Genomic DNA, 23,500 nt, shown 5'->3' on the forward strand with positions numbered 1-23,500 from the left:
GTCCTCAGCCTGGGCTGGGCTTTGGTACACACTGCTTTTCATGCAGTCTGCTCTCCTCCTCCTGAAGTCTCTGGCAAAGCACCACTGACTTTGGCAGAGAAAGAGGGAAATCCAAACTGGAACTTTCTAGCCGCAATTGCAGCAACTTCTGTGCTTGTTTCTGAAAATGATGTGGTTCCTTGTAAACTGAAGCAGCTAGAGAGATCAGGACCAAAGAGGTGACTCAATATGTGCTTGAAAGCCTCTAAGTCCCATGCACTGCTCCTGGTTGGCAGTTACCAGAAATCTCTGCTTAAGGAATTAGTTAGTCTCAGATTAGCACATAAACTCTCTTTCTGTTTACTAAGACTCCTCCCTAATCTAATATTGTGTGTTCTACCAAGCACCAAATAAACACTGTAATAAAGGTCAATATTTTGCTAATCTTACCCATGGATTAAACCCAATAGATTACTCCAGCCTGTAAATCCAACAAGATTTTTCTCAACAGGTTACTTTAGTTAAGAACAGTTTTGTACTGGCATCTTCTTAGATATAATAAATTTGGACACAATGCTACCTACTGAGAAATATGTCATGGTCCTTTATTCTCTACAGGACAGCTGCTCAACGGTTAAACGGTACATTGATGGACCCTTAGGACATTATGTAATTAATGTGACCTCAGCAGCCAAACTCTGTAGCAAAGTCCTGTGCAAGAAGAATGGAAGATGTATCCGCCAAAACAGCGACTCTTCTGCTTACCTCCATTTGTCACCCACTAATTTTAAGATCCGAGTCCGTCACTCAGAGAGGGGCCCCAGGTTCCAGGTCACTGGTGAACCCAGCCTGGAGAACATTGAAGCCATGAGGCAGAGATTCATGTGTCAGTGTTACCAGGGCTGGACAGGAATATTTTGTGAATTGCCTGACCAAAGGCTAATGGAGCGCTGGGTTCACCTTGTGTTCAGTAGATCAAGAAAACAAAAGCTTTATGTCTTTCTCTTAGGAGCCATGCAGCTTCTTCTGCTTTGTACCACACACTAAAATCTTCTGAGGTGCAAAGAAGTATGAAATGGTGCCACTAAAAGTCATGTTCCTTAGCAAGTTTTTACTGCACAGGGAAAAGGCATTGTTGACTAGATGGTTTTATTCTGGTTTCTTCATCTCCCACTCCTGGAATTGCTTCAGATATCAAACATTCTGAAAGCAACCTCCTCTTTTTTACCACCTCTCTACTCTTAATTCATGTTTTACTCATATGTTCAACAGATAAAGCTTCTGCTGCAACAGTGGAAGTTTACCTGAGTAAAAAAAGTTGAATAAACTTGTACAAGGATTCATCCATGTAGAAGCTTAAAAAAGGACACAGAGACTCTTTCTTTCAGGGCTGGATGATTTAACATATGGTGATGAGGAGAGTCTTCATTTGCACCAGGGATCACAAACTGTTCACTGCAGCTCTTGCTTGAAGTCAAATGGCATTTTATGTAAACAGCAGCACTGTGCCCAGAGCCACATCCACCACACTGTACCGATCCTACTGCTTCTGCATGGACAATGTGAAGAGTATTAAGTTATACATCAGTGCACACTTTAAAAAAAATGTATGTCAAGCATTTCAGGGCCTAATTTGATTAATATTATTTCTAGACATATCAGTATTTCCAGTTGTAGCTTTGTGCCATCCTTTTCAAAGGTGCCGTTCAACTGAAAATCTCTGCAATTGCCAGTTATTGTGTCAAATGTTCATTTTCCCATCGCACCAGCCAACCAGCAGAATGTATATGCGTTTAGGTGAGGGGCTCCTGACCTCTGAGACCAATGCTGGTAGCTGGCATCCTGCAGTGCTTCTGCCCAGACAGGCAATGGGAGAGCTCTTCTCCTCTTGCTCTGACCCCCTGGGAAGCAGGCAGCCTTGCTGCTGGGTATCACTGCTGTCTTTGGGGCTGCTGCAGGTCTTTGCTTTCTGCTCGCTAGTTACATGGGTCTGGTAACTCTGCTCTCCTGCTGCTGTTGTGCAGTCACCCGACCAAACTGGCTTGTCAGCGACTGGGAAATGGGAACAGGCTGACATCCCACTGCTGGTGTGCCTTGAGCAGGGGAGGAGAAGATGAAGAACCTTACTCACCAGCAACATTTTGGCTTGCAGCCTTTGGCTTCAGGTGGGGACCTCTTTGGAGGTGGTATAACTTAATGAACTACTGATTACTGATGAATCTGGCATCCATAACACGCCATCCTGTCAGGCTGTGGCATGTCCATTTGCAATTATTCATCGATCTCTGTTCATTTGTGAACAAATGTATTTCATCAAAGACCTATCTGTCTTCCATACAGCCTTTCAACGTAGCAAACAATGAATGCCTTCATTGGATTGAAGGCAAAAAAATTCCCTACATGTCTCTGGCTTAGGGAAGATACTAAAATAATTTTCTTTTGAGGCTTTTGTATGATGCATTGAACTGAATACTGTTCCAGAGCACGGACACAGAAATTAGTAAGAAACCCACATGTGGGTCTAAGACATTTTCTTTACCCTGACTAGTGTCTGTATTGATCATTTGTGGCCATACTTCACTGCTTACATTAAACAATACCCTGTTCCTGTAGCAGTTTACTTAAAATCAGCAAGGCTATGTGGAGAGGATGCTCAACTGAGTAAGAAATCTGAATCTGACCCTGAGCCAGGCCCCCTTCCTGATACTGCCCTAAATTAGTATTAACATGTCTCAATGCATTATGATCTGCTTGGGTGTCCTATGTTCTTTGTAATCTGCTGTTATCTCTGAACATTTCTTCATGATAACCCCACAAAAGAACTTACTTTGGTTTGCCAGGACCAGATTCACAGCTGGTGTGAGCCATGATGCTCAGATTCACTTGAGCCAAAGATCCAACTCATAACAGACCTGCAGTGGGTATCTTAAGGCTGCAATGATACCTAGACACCGGAATGGGACTGACTTCAGTTAAAGAGACTTAGGGCTAGCTACAGTGATTCACTGTGACAACATGTGCTGAGAAACTACAGGAGAGCTTTGCTTGACCTTTTGCTTTCTAGTGTGTAACAGCAATGGGTGATCGCAAAAGTGAAGGTAAAAAGCATTATTCTGGTGTGGGAGAGAAAGGATTAAAACTAAAGTTTAGAAAAACTGACAGTTGTTAAGAACTATGCCTTTAGACTGAAGCTAGAGTGTTTACCATTTCACATATTTTTTACTGATTATATATATTCTGCTTTAGCTCTTTATTCAGTTCAGAGTATGATAAACTTCAAGGGGAACTTCAACTTACACATAATTTAATGTATTGAAAGCATAGAAACTATTAGCTCAGTTTTGCTAAATAGCTGTCACAAATCTGTATTTAAACTGGATGGTCCTGCTTTATGTAATACTGTCCTGTGTTCTAAAACCAGATGTGATGTGAAAACGCTGTAATCCTTATGCACTGTGTCAGTGAAATATGTTCTTAAAATGTTGCGTAACACTTTTTGTAAAGTGTTTCCATTATTTCTGTAGCCTTTTAAGAATAAACTGTATTGTGTCATACACACAATTTATTTGGATATCATAAATCTACAGAATCACAGAATGGTCACGGTTGGAAGGGGCCCCTGGGGATCACCTAGTCCAACCCTCTGCTAGAGCAGCTTCACCCAGAGCAGGTTGCACAGAGACACGTCCAGGTGGGCTTTGAATGTCTCCAGAGAAGGAGACTCCACAGCCTCTCTGGGCAGCCTGTCCCAGTGCTCTGTCACCCTCAAGGCAAAGAAGTTCTTCCTCATATCCAGGTGGACCTGCCTGTGTGGCAGTTTGTGCCCATTGCCCCTTGCCCTGTCGCTGGGCAGCACTGAAAAGAGCCTGGCCCCATCCTCCTGACACTCAACCCTGAGATATTTACATTCATTGACAAGATCCCCCCTCAGCTGTCTCTTCCCCAGGCTACACAGGCCCAGCTCCCTCAGCCTTCCCTCACAGGGGAGATGCTCCAGTCCCCCCACCATCCCTGTAGCCTCCGCTGGGCCCTCTCCAGTAGTTCCCTGTCTCCCTTGAACTGGGGAGCCCAGCACTGGACACAGCGCTCCAGATGTGGCCTCACCAGGGCAGGGCAGAGGGGCAGGATCACCTCCCTCGACCTGCTGGCCACGGTCCTCCTAATGCCCCCAGGATCCCACTGGCCTTCCTGGCCACCAGGGCACACCGCTGGCCCATGGGCAACTGGCCGCCCACCAGCACTCCCAGTCCCTTCCCCGCAGAGCTGCCCCCCAGCAGGTCACCCCTGGCCTGTGCTGGTGCTGGGGTTGTCCCTCCCCAGGTGCAGGACCTCAATTAAACTGAGATAAGGTCTTCATCAGCTAAAATTCTGGTACATTAAGGGAAGTTTATGCAAAGTGTACAAATGCTGTGGGTGAAATGGCAATATTTCTGATTCAGTTTGTGATGTATATTTTCTGTTAGGGTACACTCTCAGGGCCCTGTTAAAATTCCTAGGGGTCTGTCAGTTTATGTGCAAGTTTGCCCATGACTCTTCTTTAGTCTAGGTTACTTCACATGGAAGAGTGTATGAGTGCCTGTGGTACTACCTCCACCTGCAAACAAAGGTCTTTGAATTTTGCTCATATATTTCTGGGAAGAACTGCAAACCCAGTTCTGTATCCTGAGACAACCAGGTTGTCTGAGGTAGAAAACCAAAATCAGAATTTGGTCTCGGCTTCTTAATAATTATTGAAGGAACCAAGTATCTAAGCATATGTAGTTTTACAATTTTTTTGCTATTTCAGCTAGTTAGAGCCCTTTATTTTATAAAATCAGGTTTACCATTAGACAATGTCCCTGGAAGTTCTTTACAACTACAGGTGCCAGTGGTGGGGTTGGAGACAGCCATGCTGCTGACTGAGGGCAGGCACAAGTTGCACAGATGCATGTAAGGGTTCCCATGTCTTGTGTGCTTCCATGTGGGACCACTAACTACACCAGCCAGTACTAAAGTCAAGATGCATTTGATCCCCTTAGCTCCACAGGTGACTATGCCCTAGGTCACCTGTCAGGCTAGGGTCACAATGTGGCACTGCATCAGTGCCCTGTACCAGAGTGGGTGCAGGACAGGATCATGCAAGGTGGGCTGGAGCCTGGTGCTCTGTGGGACCATAAAGCATGCACCACCGTGCAAGGCCAGCTGCCCAGCTGCCGCAAAAGCACAGGAAGCCAAAGGCTCCTCTGCTTGCTTCCCTTCTTTTGGGGGTGCTAAAGCCCCTAAGTTGTTCTTATTCGGCAATGGCACCGTGTGCTTTCCACATACAATATAGTGCACCCAGCGCTAAGGATCAGTTACAAGTCACATTAGAAAAGAGGGAGAATTGTTTCAGCATCTTCCCAAAGTAAGTGTGCGCTTAGGATTTAACTTTGCTGCTTTAAATAGTTACAACATACCAGTTTGTCCCTTGTTTAATGTCACCAGAATAATCCAACAGTAATACTTTTCTGATTCAATTAATACCTTATTTAGGCTGTAGTAAGAAAACAAGGGGATATATCTGTGTGTTAATATACATACATATCTACATGTACAGGTGTATATGAATGCGCGTATGCATGTGCATGTTGTAATACATGTGCCTGTAAGTTTGGCCCAGAAGCAGCAGACCAGTTACGAGGGGCGTGAGGCTTTTTTTTGCTGCCTGGTGGGAGCAAGCTCAGAGGCAGTTGCGTAACCTTATGGCTTGGCATGTATGGCCTCTGCTGCTGTGCAGATTATGTCTATTATGTAACTGCGTTTATACAGGAAGCTAACAGCATCTAACAAGCTAAAAATAAGCAGACTTCTATGATTTCAAAGGACAATATTTTAAACTTTGCTCATGCAGCTGCTCCTACTTCAACAATAAATGTGGCCCCTTCAGGCAATTTATTTATTTTTTGACTAGGATGGTATTTTAACATGCTAGCAGCCTGTTTTCTCAGAGAGAGTCAGAGCTCCTTTCTCACTTTTCCATTACAGCAAGAAGTCTCCTGGCTTTTATTTAACGTGTTCTCCAATATCTATGAGAAGCAAAGCAGCCCAGAGTATCAGTCCTGCTTTTTCTCCTCAAACAGTCTGACATTTGTGGGCAGCTTTCTGAAAAATGATGTTTGTTTCCATGCTAGTAATAACCTTCTCAGTCAATTAGACAGCAGATTAAGAACATTTTTTATATTGCTCCTTCACATGCTTGGTTTCCAGGGCAGAACCAAAAGCATTTATTTTTTCCCTTTACTGAAATTGCTCCTCTCCTCAGCTTTGTGTCCACGCACCCTATGTGCTATGGAAACCCTACGGAGCTGCCACCTCGCTCCTTGGCCATGGTGCAGGCAGTGGGTTGTGTACACAAAGGCAGCTGCATTTTCTCAAGCTGACGCTTGCATTCACCTTGTGTTGCTACCCTTGCCCCTGTGTACAGCTGCTCGTGCCTCTCCTCATAGAAAGTGGAACTGAGCTTCAATACAAGCATTTTAATGCCCAAGGAATCCAGCTCTCTATTTCTACACAGGATTCCCAATGGGAATGTTAAAACTCACACCAGGTATCGCCTCCCCCATGCTGGGCTGCCAGGTTTCCCTTATGTGGGAGAGAAAAAGCCCTGGTGTCAATGTTGATCTTCCTCCTGCCCCTCCTCACCCTCAGTGGGCTACAGTGGGACCTGGGGACAGGGGAGCACTGCCGCCAGGTGATATGCAAGCTAACCTTGGGGGGACAGGGTGGAGGCAGGGCCAGTGCATGGCATTCTGCTGCTCTATCAAAGGTTCTTCTTCAAGCCTGGTGAAACTGAGACATGCACAAAGGTCCTGCAAAGTCCTTGAGTACCCACAATGGTAAGTGATGTTGATTGCATGGGGTTAATTAACACAAGTATGAACTGAAGCCATTCAGAAACTTTGGGCTGCTCCACGGAGAAGAACTCTTTTCTTAAGTCTCAGCATCAAACCTTATTGCATGGAATTGGGACAAATAACATTTTTTCTAAACCTAGAAGTAGTGAGCACCAAGACATGCTCTCCCTGGGCCTCTGTAGGAATTCAGGTACTGATGCACCTTGATTTAGAAGGAGTAGTGATGTGTAAACACTGTTGTTGCATTCCTTTCTCAGCAGCTATACTCAGCTCTGAGTATACTTGGATTAAAACCCAATAATAAACAGACCTGATTGCAGCGGAGATGCTAATTTGAGTGGTAGAGTTACCTCACTTCTGACAGAAAGTGCTTGATTTTTGATTTTCCAGAGTGAAATCTCCTGTTGCAATTTTGTTGTGATTTCTGCACTCTTAAAGTGGCACAACCTCATCTGAAGTAAGATGGTATATCTTTATCAATTTTCAGTAGCTGGAAAGCAGGCGTGAAATATTCATATTTGCTTTGTTCAACCTTGGAATTTTCCTTTTAGGCTGGCGTTACTCCATTAGTTCCCAGCACCCAACAGCTGTTGCTAGGACGGTCAGCAGCAGTTCCTCAAAATATCCCCTCTGTGCTCCCAGCAAAGCAGCAGGTCCTATGATGCCTGATGAGAGCTAGATGGAGAGACTGTGCTGGGGCATGGCCACTGAGCAAGGCTCATTAGGTTTGTTCAAAGCTTCCATCTATACATGAGGCTTACAGAGGTTTACATGACTCCCGGCTTAAAATAATTGCAATAATCCCTTAGACCGACAACACTGAATTGTTGTATTTCCTCCAACAATAACATTTACTTCTAATGTAATACTCAGCTAGTGGGGTGGGGGGGTGGGGGGAAATCAAATGTTTTGTTGTTGTTGTGTTACAGCTATTCTGTAGGAGTAGGAAGAAAGGAACGTCACCCAAATCTGCTGGGGCTGGGTACAAGCTGTAATCACTCCAGTGTGCATGTGGGTGTTTGCTCTGCACAGTTTGGGGGCAAGATCTTACCTTGGTGTAAATACAAAGTACTTCTGCTGGACTCGCAGGTGGTTAGTGGGAGGAGAGTCAGCTCCTTCCTATTGTGCAGGGTTAACCTTTTGTTTCATTTCTGTGAGAAGAATACGCTCAGAACATCAAGCATCACTTATTCAGTCTTCAGTTAGGATTTACCATACACCTGAATCAGGAAAATGGACAGAGAGGAAAGCTACTTCTTAAGGCAATCAGTTCAATGCAATTTAAAATGCTATGAGGAATAAGAGTAAGTCAGCACTAATCTGTTGGTGTTTGCTCTTTTCTCTCACCCTCAGAGATTCAGGAAGAAAAAGGGTGGTAATGACATGCCATTTCTGGTCCAAAAATGCCCTCCATCCATGCAGCATGGATGCAGAATATGCTCAGGAGCTCCCAGAAGAGGGAGACCCCAAGCAGCTCTGGTGTCCTAAAACGGCTATGCTGTATTGTGGTTCTCTAAGCACATCTCCCAAATGTGGCTCTGCAGTGTGGGTGTTTGGAACTATTAGTAAAACAGCAGTGTGGCAGGAAACCTGGGCATCCTGAGAGTCTGTTTAAGCCCACTCCTGAGCACAGTCTTCAAGTCTTGAGGCTTATGTACCCTCAAAGAATGTGAATCTTATTGCTTTGCATGTGGTATAACCCATATAATTTTCTAATATGCTATCACATAAAGACAATGTAGTAACAATGTAGACCACCCAGGCTATTCCAGGATGGATGCCATTATGTTGATGTTATAGTATAAGCATCTGAAATACAGCTCCTAGTGCAAGGGCTACCCTTTTTGGAAAAGAAAGGTACTGCAAAACCTCTGGGCTTAAAACAGGGGGGAAATAGTGGTATGGAGCATGGAGAACCTTGCCAAGGCTGGAAAATGGCCAAAGAAGCTTTGCAATTATTTCAGTGTATGCCAGAAAATGACCCAGTCACTGGCATCAAGAGCATCAGGGAAGTATAAACTAAGCATAAAGGTTGATTTTATGGATGTTTCAGTGGGCCATTAAATCAATCCATCAAACAATCTGCCTTTTTGCCAGGACTAAGCATAAGCCTAATCTCCCAGGCTGGACCACTCTTAGGTGTAATTGTCTATGGATGAGAGACATCTATGCAGCACGAAGTGGAGGATAATTAAATAAAATAAGGACAGAATCATAGTATAACAGAATGATCAGTGTTGGAAGGGACCTCTGGAGATCATCTAGTCCAACCCTCTGCTAAAGCAGCTTCACCTACAGCAGGTGGCACAGAGACACGTCCAGGTGAGCTTTGAATGTCTCCAGAGAAGGAGACTCCACAGCCCCTCTGGGCAGCCTGTCCCAGTGCTCTGCCACCCTCAAGGTAAAGAAATTTTTCCTCATATACAGGTGGACCTGCCTGTGTGGCAGTTTGTGCCCGTTGCCCCTTGCCCTGTCACTGGGCAGCACTGAAAAGAGCCTGGCCCCATCCTCCTGACACTCAACCCTGAGATATTTACATTCATTGACAAGATCCCCCCTCAGCCGTCTCTTCCCCAGGCTACACAGGCCCAGCTCCCTCAGCCTTCCCTCACAGGGGAGATGCTCCAGTCCCCCCACCATCCCTGTAGCCTCTGCTGGGCCCTCTCCAGTAGTTCCCTGTCTCCCTTGAACTGGGGAGCCCAGCACTGGACACAGCGCTCCAGATGTGGCCTCGCCAGGGCAGAATAGAAGGGGAGGTTTCCCTACCTCGACCTGCTGGCCACACTCCTCCTAACACACCCCAGGGTTCTGTTGGCCTTCTTGGCCACACCACTGGCCCATGGGCAACTGGCCGCCCACCAGCACTCCCAGTCCCTTCCCCGCAGAGCTGCCCCCCAGCAGGTCACCCCTGGCCTGTGCTGGTGCTGGGGTTACAGGTGCAGGACCCCACACGGGCCTTTGTTGAACTCCATCAGGTCCCTCTCCACCCAGCTCTCCGGCCTGTCCAGGCCTGGCTGAAGGGCAGCGCGGCCTCCTGGGGGATCAGCCGCTCCTCCCGGTTCTGTATCACCAGCAAACTGCTGAGGGTGCCTCTGTCCCCTCATCCAGGGCACCGAGGGAAAGGTTGGGCAGGACCGGACCCAGCACTGACCCCTGGGGCTACAGGCCTCCAGCTGGACTCTGAGCATTGTATAAAGTTTTGAATCTCAGGTAGAATAAGCTGTCAGTGTCACTGGGTCAGTCAGATAATCGTGAGCTGAGGTCTTGCTCCATTTTTAGTATTCATTATGCTGCACATTCAGTCCCCTGCATTTACAAACATAACAGAGATGCCCTGCAGAATGTCATTGAAGCAAATCACTAAAGAATGCCCCTGTCTAAGAATCCCTCATCCATATGAGGGAAGGTAGAGGACAGCGGCAATACATCCTCCCTTAGTATCCTCCCGGAGGCTGCTGCAGGCTCTGTGGCTCTTGGGGTCATCTTCTGGGTCACCAGCCTCTGAGCACATTGCCTCCAAATCCAGATCCAGCACAGAAAGCAAGGTTCGCTTCTCACAGCATGACTTCAGCTGGACGAAACCTGTTCCAGTCCGTCAGACTTCTGAGTGTATCAGCTTTAGCTTTGCTCATAAAAAGTCAACAATAGGATTATTCTGTAAAAATCCAGGGGTTTTATTAGATCTCCATGGGTGTGAAAATTCTTGTTTCAAAAACCATGCACGTCTGTGATAAGGGTATTTGGCAATTGGCTTGTCTGTTGAGACAGCCTGGTTTAAGCCTATCAAGGTTGTGCTGCATCAATGTCATATTGTTGTTAAAATGTTAACCAGAAAGTAGAAAAGATCATTGTCTTTATTCATAATTTGTAATTTTTCTAATCCCTACATATGAATAGTGTAGCGTTACGTGAGTAGGATTTTTGTTGCAAGATAAATGCCAAAGCTTGAAAGTGTGTTCCTCAGCTCTATATTAAGTGGGGGGAGAGGAACACAGGGTTTATATCCTCTGATGAATGCTTAGTTGTTTTCATATCATTATAGCCAGTTATTCTTTTTCAGCAGTAGCCTGTGATCTGGTTCAAGTACTTCCCTCCATGTCTATTCAATTCAGAAATGTCTGTTTTAAGCTGATTTTGCTTAGTTTTAGCTAGAGTTGTTTTCTGTCTAATAAAGACATATGTTTTCTACTTTCTCTCTGTTGGGAATTGCTGCCCACTGTGCATTTCCTCTGTCAGCTGGACACCACAATGGGCTGCCTCCGTGTTGCCTTGGTTTATAGAGAAGAATATAATTAGCAGAAGGGGTATAATGGGATGTATTCATTCTGGGTTTTGTCACCTAAGACATACAAATGAAAGAAATACCTAGCAAAAAGAGGAGAATTTTTTAGTATAGCGCAGTCCTGCACAACTGGAAACAAATTTGAGATATCTAGGGAAAGGGGAAAAAAAATGTTGAGCAGAGCTTGGACACAGAACATCCTTTCTGCATGCTGCAAACAAGTGACTTCAGAGCCTGTTGCCAGATAGAGCATGTGTGTGCTTGTGTGGTGGCTATCAAATGGAATAAAATCAGACGTCAGTAAACGTCGGTGGTTTACCTTCACACAGAGTATAAACCAGTAACCGTCTTCTTCTTAACAACAGAACAACTACAAATATCTTTCTGTGTTAAGTCCCCCGTGACAAGTTTCTCTCGGGGGGGCAGGGTGGTCTGCCACTTCCCTGAAGTCTTTCATAACCTATAGTGATATTATTATTGTTATTATTGTTTGTTGTTGTTGTTGTTATTATTATTATTACTATTATTACCATTTTTGTTTTCAGCTTGCTGGTACTGCCTTTCCCATGTGTCAGCTCAGAGGGTTTTGGGGCAGCAAATCGGTATGTCAAGCACACAGTAAAGCATAGGGCTAATTAAACCTGAGCCCTGCCCAAGGAGGGACATGCAGACCCACGGCGCAGGGCAGTGCTGGCCCCCCCCCCTTTCCACCAGCAGGCAGTCCCCATTGAGAGCAGCTGGGCACTGCTGGCCCTGCCTGCCCTAGGGTGAGATGCCATGAGGTGCCCCAGAACACTGGTGGCTGCTGGTGCATGTCACTAGCACACTAGTGCCAAGTGACATAGGTCCTTCATGGGAAGTACACCCTGAAACCTGTGGTAAATCACCTGGGGGATGTGCCCAGCCCAGCTAGTGACACCTTTGTGAACCAGACTGTGACAGGCGTGGGAGCAGAGGGGCAGGATGGTGGTACAGCTCTCATGGGGGGAACTCAACAAGCTGCAGTTTAGAATCACATGCTGCAATATAAAAAAAAAGAATAATTGTAGGGATTTGCCGCCCTCTGGCAGGATTTTCTTACAGCTCTGACTGATAAACTGTGAACTGCGAGAGCAGTGCTCAGCAACAATGCTCCAGCACAGCAAGGTCTCTGCGTTTCCCAGTTGGTTGTTGGCAAAGCGGAGCAGACTGCTGGGCACTGCTGCTGCAGCCTCCCTCCCTGCAGCTCTCCTGGGAAGCCAGAAGCACATGCTGGTCCCAGGCAGGGGCTGGTGTAAGGGGCAGAGCTACTGGGCTGGCAGGAGCACCCTGCCTCTCCTCTCCATCCCTCTGGGGTGATGGGGCAGCAAGCCTGACTCTCTAAAGCTGGTCCTTTCGTTGGTTGTCTCCTCACGAGAGCAAGTCCCCACCTTCCAGCTTCAGCTGTACAGCCTTCTAGTGAGAAAATTCAGTTTGGCTTCTAATGCTGAAAAGCCCTGAACAGCTTTGCTGAGTTTAGTTTCTAGGTATGGTATATACTTTCTGATAGATACTCAGCAAATCCTGCTGAAGAAAAACAAGGAGGACTCAAATACAAATCCATTATCATCCCTGCTGGTTGGTTGAAAAGCACTGTGGGATTTCCCCAAGGTTTTGAATGCAGGGAGGCGCCTGGAATTAGAAAATGGGTAAGAATATCTCTCACTTACATATAAGCATGTAGGTTTTGCTGTATATTTGGTTTCTTTTCTGCTCAATACACACATAACTGGCTGGGAACTTCTGACTAATGATTCTGCTCATAGCAGTGGCCACAGGCCTTAACATCAAAGTCCACATTGCACACTGCAGTGCTGTGTAGAGCTATTGGAGCTGGTCTGGAAGGTGCTAGCTCCATGTGGTAGTGCAGCCAGGCTAATAAATAGCTCCGAGCAAGCATGGATCTGCTTTCTTGCTGTCAAGAGTTGAACTTGTATCCCTTTATGGTACTGCACAATGACAATGAAATATTGTTTAGAGCTATTTGGAGTATCTCTGGCTGGCACTGCACTAGACAGGTCAGGATGTTCATGAAGCTGTGAAAATGGTGATAAAAGCCAAGGTTTGATTGTATAGTTACCTATATATAGCTAGTTATTATTGCAAGAGCTTGAAGAATAAGGAAACCCTTCCTTCATCAACCTTTCCAATTGCAACAGCCACAGACACTAAGACACTCTGGGGCCCACTGAAGTGATGGCGACATTCTTGATGATTTCAGTAAGACCTGGATTGATGAGACAAGCAACAGTGGTTACACTGACTGTCACAGACTTACTTAGCTGGGAATCTTACCCCTTTCTTTGAGTTAGATTGTGCTCACTCTGCTTCTTCAGTGTCTGCATGGGGGATACCTTAGAAGTGGCTGATACCAATTCATATAGCTAGATATGGAAGAAGTTACTAATGCCTCTTCTGTTGTGTTCTACAGACAAACTGGAAGGTCTGCCTAATAGTGTCTCTTAAGTCATGAAAGCATGGGTACCTGAAGATGGGACACTGTTATGGACTGTTCACTTTCCAGCCCCTAGCGTGGCTGTGCATAGCACTCATCCAGACTTCCCTTGCTGTGAAACCAGCCTGACCACCAGTTTGGGAGAGCAAGCCGTCCATAGCTGCCTGGAACCACTGACAGACCTGCGGTTCCTGACATATGATGTCGTACTGAACTTGAAAATATCCATATGATTGGAAGTCCATTAGCTAAAGCAAGAGGGCAGACACATCTCAGGAAGTGCCTGTTAACGGTGGCCTACCCTAGAACTTCAGTTTGCAAACTCATCTGGAAAAAGACGGCTGTGACATGAACTATTACATCCCAGCTAAAGGCTTCGGTGCCTTAGCTGTTGTAGACTGAGAGCACTGGGGAGTTTGGTTGGCCCACAACTGGGATGCAAAAAATGTCTACAGAAGAAAGTCCAGGAAACTCATAAGCAAAATGGAAGGGAGTATTTCAGCAAATGATGTTGAATATTTCACCAGAGTTTCCTCTGAAGAAAGTGCAAAAGCTTTTATGAAGGAAACAATTGAATTAGGAATGAAAAGCAGACCAAAGGGCCTGTGGGGATACTATTTATACCCTGACTGTCATAATTACCATTTCTGTGATCAGAACTACGCTGGTTCCAGCCCAGAGAGTGAAGTTTTGAGGAACAGTGAACTTTCCTGGCTCTGGAACAGCAGTGCAGCCCTGTATCCTTCCATTGACACTAAGAAACCCCTTGGAAACAGTCAAAAATATTTTGCACTTTTCTCACTTTTCTCAGTTTTGGTTGGATGAATCCATAAGGATTTCCTCCATGACATCCCAAGATTATGCTTTGCCGATATTTGTGTATACTTGATTAGGTTATAGCGATGAACCTTTATTATTTGTCTTTATGGTAAGCTTTTGCTGGAACAGCGTGGGCTGCATTTATGCTTTAACCATGCTTGCAGATGGTACATGAGGATGGAAAACCTCCTACTTGGGCCAGCTCTGCGGGTTCATGTTAATTGTCCACATGCTTTAAAAAGCTCAATGTTCCAAAGAAAAAAATGCAGCCTCAAACACATATTTTATATTTTTTTTTGCTTTAATTCATCACTGTGCCATACTCAAACATGCATTTGAATGGATTAAAAGGATTTCAGCAATTTTATGTAGTATGTAGGAGGCAGTTATTATATTAATCCTCCCTGATGTACTTTCTTCTGCTCAGGTATGCAATCACTAACTAATCCCCACATAGCTGCCCCTTTTATATAAGGGAAACTGAGGCGGGGATGTTAGCAACTTGCTTAGTGTTACATCAGAATGGGAAATTGAAACCAGCAGTCTTTCTGCATGCCCCTATCTCAAAAACTGAATTTAGTCCCATACCTACCTCGGACCAGTCAAATGGTACACCAGAACCAAGGAGTGCTGTTCACATCAGCTGAACACACACAAATATTTTCAAGATCAGTGCCTTACCCTAGTCCTTTATGTGATTCTGGATATCCTCCCAGAAACTGGATGAAGACAGTATGTTTCCTGTGAAAAAGCAGCCTAAACTATCTGTCAGAGCCCTGGCTTCATTCTTCCCTGTGGACAGTGACTACACTACCAACAGGTCTCAATTTCTGTGGTTCAGAGTTTAGCAAGTATGCTGTATTCACTTTTTAAAGCCAATGTTCAGTCTTTCAGCCCAGGTGCAGAGTCTGAAGCCAGGACTCTGTCTGGGAAGGAGCATTAGCTCTCTGTCCTCTTAGGTTCCACTACCCTCCTAAGCGCTGCCATCACCCACTACACTTCCCAGTAAGGGGTTATGTTTCTCTGTCTTGAAGGCAAATGCCTATTCTTAGGCACTAAAGGAGGTGCAGACACCTGCTTTGGTGGTTTGATGCAGCTTGCCCTTTAGAAGAGGACAGATGGACACCAATAACTGCTGCAGGCTGCTGTGCAACCCCTTTGCCATTTTATGCCCAGTTGCTGCCTCTTTTCCCCTTCAGGCAACTAACTCCTGTGATGTTTTTCTGCTTTGGTTCTTGATGTTCTGTGGCCCTCGATCTCCCTTAAATCAATGATGATGTCTAGGGAGTCACTTGCGTATCAGTGGTCTTTCACATCCAGTGCTTGTGGCACAGTAATTGACTTGTTGCTGATCCATAATCACTGTTCACATTAAGGATAAACATCCAAGCATCAAATACTCTCTCCTTACAGCCTACAATATGAGGAAAAGGTACAGTGAAAGATATCTCTCTGAAACAAACCTAGAAAGAGCACGGAAATTGAAACTGAAATTCTTAAGGTTTGCCAAGTGTTGCATTTTCCCTTTCATTTAAGGTTGTACAATGCCAACACTCTCCCTCCTATAGTGTGTGCCTATTTTCAGTCATTTTTTCTGAGGTTCTATAAGAATCTGAGTGAGCTCCTAGGGAAAGCAGCAAGAACAATGCATGCCTGTGGAATCAAAGCTTTCAAATTGGAAAGGGACTGGAAAACAGCTGATTGACACAGCAAAATGGCTCTCTCCTTCCCCTTATCAGCAAAAACAGAACTGAGGAAAGGCTCTGGGGAGTTCTCATGTTAAAAACCCCACTTTAATGCAAAGTTTTTAGTTGCTTCTAGTAATGGATGAGATATAAAATAATTATATTTTGCATCAAAAGAAATTAAAATGCAATTCCTTCCCAGTGTTTGTTCACTTGCTTATTACCAACACCTCAGGAAGTACCTAAGTTTGCAACTTTTGTTTAATAATCTCTGTACTCTAGACAGCAAACCTGTAGCCACAATAAAATATTGTTCTTAGGGACCAGAATGAAAAAAAAATGTAGTCCAAGGGAAGTCACAGAAAAAAACACTGGATTATTTTAGAAAGGCTGTGAAATGCTGAATTAGCCTGACAGTGCTGGCTTTACTCTTTTCCCTGTAGTAATATCTTATTAACACTATTGGAGAGAGTGCCCTGGGAGCTGCAGGCATTCTTGTTTGGGAAGACTGAACTGAACTTCTTCAGAGGTACACCTGTGCCTGATTTAAATGCAATGTGTAAGATCCTCATTTTATCCTATGAATAGACACTGTCTGATCACACCAGTTCTGAGCAGTTGGTACCAACAGAGCTGACTGTTTAACTTGCTGTCCCCCGGTCAGGATGACCATGGAACATGGTCAGTTCTTCCTGGCTCAACAAGGCCTTGTGAGGCTCACAGGCAACCAGCGGTAGGGAAGGAAGCCAATGGCTAATACCAGACATTTCCTCACGATTGTTCCTCAATAGTTATCATCCTGGTCAGAATCCTTTCCAGCTGAATAAAGCACTAGGAAATCAAGTAGAGTCTGATTAGCACATCAGTCAGACCAGCTTAGGTGTACCACTGGTGCCCAGCAATTTGTCAGGTTATTTATTCCTGTGTGCGAGCAAGTAAAATGAAGCAAGCTGTTGAGATCAAATGGAGAGTTTTTGTATTACATGATATCAGACCTAGACACTGAAATCAGAGATTCATTTCTGAGGCTCCATCATGTCCTGGAGCTTTCAGACAGCCACACATCTAACTTTGTCATGAGAAAAGACTTTGCCCATAAATCTGTGTGAAATGGGTGTTGTGTGCTGCTTTTCTCCTGGAAGATAGTATAGAAAACCCAGCCAGCATGAGAATGAATGGCTGAAAGTAAGTGTTCATTTGTCCTCAGCAAATTCAATTACTTCAGCTAATTTTTTTAAATATTCAGCTGTCGTTTCTATCGGAGTCAAACAGGAGGGTGAACTTCCTTCCAACTCAGTCAAGTGACAAAGGCAAGGTCTGGAACATCTCCATCAACTCAGGACCCCCAGTCTTGTCACACAGCCATGCTATCATCACCTGTGTTTCTAGCATGCATCACGGCTTGTTTGTAGATCTACAGACTGTGGTGTTTTCTGGGGACAGCAAGTTGCTAAAGTACTTTACACCTCAGTTGGGTTACATTTTCTGTATAAAAGTTCCTAATAATCCTTTAAATTAGTCAGATTTAAGTTATCCTGGATGAATTCGTTAATGCAGGCTGCTTAATATTGCATATTTTTCATAACGTGAAAGGTAAATGTAGAGTGATTAGTTTCACATCAGCTAATTATTTTTTTTCTACCATGTACAGAGCGATTGGACAGAAGTTCAAAAATTAATTGATTCTGAATTAGGGCCCTACATTACCACTGTCACAGCAGCAGCTGAGCTGTTCAGCAGGCACCTTTGTTGGGACAATGCATGATGTGTGTGAAGAACCTGGAGGGCCTCGGCATACCTACATTGGAATCCTGAGAGCTTCTGGACAGATGCCTTGGAGGATCAAGGATTTATTGTGAGAAGAGAAGCATCAAATGAAGATCTGCAAATCATGGCAGAGATATTTGTCTGCCACTGTTACCAGGGTTATGAAGGAACTGACTGTGGGCAAGTTAAAGGTGCTAATGACCATCCAGGGAGCTCTGCAGACTGTCTCACCCAGAAGATTTGCAGTGGTCTGCCTGCTTCCTTTGCCTCTGGTGCATCCTCACTAATGACTGTCTTAGTCAAAGGGCTGGTTTCAGTCAGTTAAGGGGGATGGTAAAGCAGATCCAACAAAAAGCCTCACATGCTCTACAGCTGGGGACTGGAAATGTCATGGTTCCAGACACAACCCAAACCCTGCAGCTGTGCCCTGAGGTTTAATGTCGATAAGGCATGGACAATGTGGCCCCCTGAGTCCAAAACACACAAGTCACAGAAATATGTCTGGCCCTTGATCCCGTCTGCCGAGGTTAGGCTGTTTAGGAGGCTAGAAGCCAGGTTTCTGCCCAGCTGACAGCCACAACCCAGACAGCAGAAGCCTTCTACTACTGAAAAATGTAGTGTGAGGTTCACTTTTTCCCTTTGTAAAGAGAGGAAGAGTCTACCCATATCTGCCTCTTACTGGATGGCATACTGGATACAGCATCCTCCCAGAAAATGAAAGATGAGGGGAGGTTTCTAGTTTCTTTTCCATTGGAGTGAGTTCAAGCCCATGATTTCCTCTTTCATGTCCTGCATGATGGAGGTATTCATGCTTTGAGCCCTCCACAAGGTAGAAAGGAATGAAAGAGTCAGGAGATCAGGAAGCAAAAGTATTGATTAGTGTACTTACTGAGAAAGGAATCCGTATCCTCTAATCCAACAACCAAGGGTCTCCCTGTGTTTTTTTACATTTTAGCTATTTAAAATAAAATTAACAAGTAGTGCTGGGAGCAGGAACTCCATCCAGGTCTACTTCCATCCTGAATCTATGACAATAATACAATGACTTTTAAATTTAAAGATAATGAAAGCACCCCCAGGCTATTTTAGTGGTGTAATCAACAAGTTTATCATCTTCAGCAAGAAACTTATTTATGTCCCAACTGCCATTGTAAGATCTGTCCTTTGAAGGGGGTGGAAAGGCTCCCAGGGCTATCCTTCCAGTCAGCAGGGAGAAGAATGTTTTTCTAGAGATGACCATGAGCAGAAGGAATACCTGGCAACTCTCCAGGGCACTCTGTGAACCTCTAGTTTCTCAGCTTCCCAGCTTCCCAGGGACTAAGTATTCCTGAAAGAGAATTTACTTGAATGAAGCCATTACAAGTCATTTGGTATACTGTATATATACCAAATGTATTGTACAACACCGATATATATGGCATATATACACCAATGTGTTATATAATAATATGCGTGAGAAGATGTATATGTACACATATAATATATATGTGAAATAATCATGTCTTTATATTAGAATCTCTGTAGCTGGAAAAACAATAGACAAATAGCCGTAAGACAAATAAGGAGTCTATGAGACCTGTGCTGAGTGCCCTGCGCTTTTTCTATTTGACCCAGGCAAACGTTTGAAACATACCATCCAGTCCCCACTGGCCTCCATTATCCTGTTTTTGTCCTGGAACCATAAAGAACCCATCAGACTTAGACCTTCATGGGTTTGCACCTCTTAGCAGCTTTTCATTCTTCAAACATATGCTATTACCCACATATCTAACCTCAGTGAGCTATTGCCATAATAACTGTGCTAGACAAACCAACTGTAAGGTGAACAAACACTATGTTACTAGAGCTCTTGAAGGCAAGTGAGAAAAACTTTCATTGTAGAAGACAACTCCATTGTAGAAAGAAATATTTTAAATTCCATTTAAGCTAGGGGGGAGTATGACTAAACCACAGTCAATCAATAAGAAGTAAATTGAGTTTAGAATGATCCTCCTTTAAAAAAAATAATAAATTCAGGCTATTTCTTTCAAAAACTACATGCAGGAGATGCACTAAAATTTTTCTAAAGCATATTTTTGTAGTGAAGAAAACTAGAGTTAATTTGATTGGTTATTTTTTTTAATGGAACAGCTTTCTCAGAAAAAATGCAGTTTGTTAAAATCAAAGTGCTGTTGTGGATTTTTCAAGGGAAAGGCATAAAAATGATTCATTTGACATTCTGCTTGTGCTGTAGGACTGGAGTACATGCTAATAGGAAACAAAATGTCTCTTAATGTTTTCTGAGTGGCCTTGGATTAGCTGTTAGTTTTGACTCTTCTTGCTGTCTTCATTAAGGTCACAGCTTACTGCTCATAGTAACTAAACAACAGGAAAGAGAACCAGTGTTTTATAAAACCAAATTTCAAACCTTTCTGTGAATATGTTAAATTAGTCACTGTCTGTAATGCATTAATGCGTTTTATATAAATGTTATGATATTCCTTGGTATCCAAACATGCACCCAGGTACCCAGGGCCAGATTTTTCCTGCCCAATATATATATTGAATTGGAACAATTAAATTAGAAACTAACATGTTAACCTGGATTTTTGTTTTTTCTCCTCGGGTTTCCTGTTGGCTATGTTTTGCAATCCTCAACTGATGTGTCGGTATTTGCAAATTTATTTCCAGGGATCTAACCATCATATAAGCATCCTATAATGAATCAGGCTACTGAGACTTCAGACTGTGGGTTCCTCTCAGTGTCCATATCATTAAGATTTAGACATGCCAAAACTGAGCATTATGGTAACTAAATTATTTTATGGATTTCAGTAGCATTTGAACACCTAAACAGGCCTGAAAATCTGCACCTGGGCTCTCAGCAGCTGCATGGTTAAAACTTTCACACATGGTATGCAGAAGATAATGCAGCATGTCAATGAAACTGACAGTGGAAAAAATTACTCTAGTTGTAGGCTTTTTCCCTGCAGAGGATTGAAATTCATTTTATCTTGTTGAAATGGTAGTGATAAAATTAACTAATCTCTGTACATCCATGAGAATGAACGCTTTTAAGTATAATAAACAAACTTTCTCTTATTACAGTACAAATTGTGACCCTTCCTTTCACGTTTTGTGAGGCTAAAAATTTCGTAGTGGTATCATGTGAAAATAATATATGAAACAAAAATCAGAGGAGAGATGATAAGCACAGAAATATTAAGTCAATGCTTTTGATGGTCTGACCCAAAGCCATATGACAAAGTCACTGGTAAATTTCCCTTAGTTTCGATAAGCCTTGCATCGAGCTGGGGTGCCTTCCAGGGAATTACACCACAAGGATCTTGAGGCCTGGATAGGTGCCTCTTCCATGCTAGAACATTCCTAAAATAAATCAGAAGGCATGCATTACAAGCAAAAACAGGTTTGGAAGAAGATTGTGTAGGCACCTAAACACAAAAGATACCTTAAAAGCATCTAAAATAGTTTATAAGTTGTTAAAGGTTTTGATAGGCTACTAAGCATTTAGAAAACCTATATGATTTAATTTTTTAGATTTTTTGATTTAGGTTTTTAGATTTTTTAGATAAAAATCCTATGTGATTTAGTATTTGACAATATTTACTGATATAAGGTGTGAGAATAACCTTAAATGTTCTTTCACCTAGCCAGAAGATTAACAGTCAGCTAAAAACCTGCATATATCTCATGAATAATAAATCGTGTACAATTTTCAGTACATTTTGTCTTTTAGCAGAGGCAACCAAGGTTACTGAAATGGGTTTGTAGTTGTGAATGAGAACAGAACATAAGGAAAAGTGCTCTGACATTACCTGCTGATCACCCTCCTAGGCTTTTCTATGAGTCACTTTGAAATGGGAAATCTGATACTAATTCTGAATTTCAGGTTATTTGGAATTTCCATTTGTAGTAATCCTCTGGTACTGACATGTTGTACCACATTTCTCACTGCCTTTACGTTGACAAAGATATCTTCTCTTTTTGTTTCTATTTACTGGCAAGGGACAAATGTTTGAAGCTGGCACCTGGTCGCAGTCATACCGTGAAGGGTCTGTAAAATTCATGGCCTTCTTCCTTCATCTAGATCCAATCAGGCAAAGCCCCATCTGCATGTGTAGCCAGTTAGGTGGTACAGATCCAAGTGACAGCAAGGTTAAGTTAGTGTTTCAAATTAAATCAGAAATTCTGATCTCGTGTAGGCAGCCCTTGTCCCAATCATCCTAACTTATTCAGTACTAAATTATTTTCCTCCCATTAGCCTCGAGGCAGCTGAAGGGTAATGCTGCACCTTCTTGCCCATTTCTGCTGCTTGATCTTACAGACAGGGATTTTTCTTTATCACTCAACCAGTTCCAGATGTCTGGATGTTGATCTTAATCCCAGGCTGGAGCTTTGCTGCAAATCATTTTGACAGTCAAGTGCAAAATAGATTTGCCTTGGCATAATTCTGGTGCCTAACTCCCTGAAATGATGGTTAAACTCAGCAATAACACTGCCACATATAGCATTTTAAACACTGTACAGATTGCCTTGCACATTCATTTTTAATTGAATTCTGTATTGAAATTGATGGGAATAGGACTCCTAAGTACACTTAATGAGTCAGATTAATAGGAGTTTGTTTCTACTATTCTCATTTTTGTGTAGAGGGGATTAAAGAGTAACTACCTGTCTGAGCCCTAGTACTCTCAGTTATGACAGATTATGCTTATATTGAAAAATTTAATCACCATTGTCATTGTATTGAGAATAATGGAACAAATTACAGATCACTTGTATCTTCTTGTGTATACTTCCTCCTTGTGCTCCACTGGTGGAAGTCTGAGGTATGTAATTTTCAGTAAATTACAGTATTACAGTTAAAACTTAATTTATATTGAACCATAACCTGCTGAATTAGTCCCTCAATTTGCTACTGGGCTCCCACTTTAAGATAGGATTTTCTGAACCAGCCTGTTTTTTTTTAAAAAAAAAAAAAAAGATTCAGAGTTACTGTGGCTTTCCTCTGTTATATGAGCTTGGCCAGCTGGGTGGATTACTTAGATCACTTCACAAACTGGTATACCATACAAACTCCCTACAGAAAATGAAGTCTCAGCTACACATGACTTCCTCAGCATTTAGAAGTGAGATATTAATTGTTGTTACCCCTGTTCTTCTGATTCTTTGGGAATTTGTGTATGTGTTTTGCCTAAAAATGTGTTTTGAGGGAGTGGAAAAGGAGAAATTCGGTATGAACTAGAACAGAGCTGACGATAATCACTCATCAATGCACATGCCAGGAGATCTGGATCCAGGTTCTTTTCTTGTTTTGACAGAAGTGTCACACCACCACCCTATCCAAAAAAGATGTTTCAGATCCTTATTCAAAAAAGATTTGTTGTTCAGCACATGCCTCTCTATAAGGTAAAGGTAAGCCTCCTGAACAGAAAGTCAACACTCTGCCATTCCAAGGATAGTAAACCTTATGTCTTAATTATTGCAATGAATCTATGTTCTGCTAGGATTCTGGGTAAACAGTAGTTCTTGAAAGAGGAGCTTATTAGCTCTTCCTGACATCTGTGTTTCTACAAAATTTCTCTCTCAGCAGACATGCAAGATTATGTTGAAATCTTCCAGG

The 23,500-nt window shown here is 43.3% G+C and overlaps 2 protein-coding genes across 2 annotated transcripts in view; both read left to right on the forward strand.

Annotated features, from left to right (window-relative positions):
• The window catches only part of LOC308066528 (hyaluronidase-1-like), a 41,298-nt gene extending 18,457 nt beyond the window's left edge, over positions 1–22,841 (forward strand). The window contains exon 4 of the mRNA XM_080393956.1: positions 598–22,841. Coding sequence (XP_080250082.1) covers positions 598–1,026 — 429 coding nt within the window. The 3' untranslated portion in view covers positions 1,027–22,841. The remainder of the gene's footprint in view (positions 1–597) is intronic.
• On the forward strand, positions 8,275–22,841 carry LOC308066341 (hyaluronidase-4-like; the record flags this gene model as incomplete). The annotated part of the gene is given in 6 exon segments (XM_080393472.1): positions 8,275–8,351; positions 13,861–13,909; positions 13,913–14,005; positions 14,009–14,386; positions 14,388–14,492; positions 14,496–22,841. Coding segments are annotated over 6 exon segments (807 nt in total). The 3' UTR covers positions 14,601–22,841.
• Positions 22,842–23,500: the final 659 nt, after the last annotated feature.

This window comes from Falco punctatus (genome assembly GCF_963210335.1).
Source record: "Falco punctatus genome assembly, chromosome: 6".
Taxonomy (NCBI): domain Eukaryota; kingdom Metazoa; phylum Chordata; class Aves; order Falconiformes; family Falconidae; genus Falco; species Falco punctatus.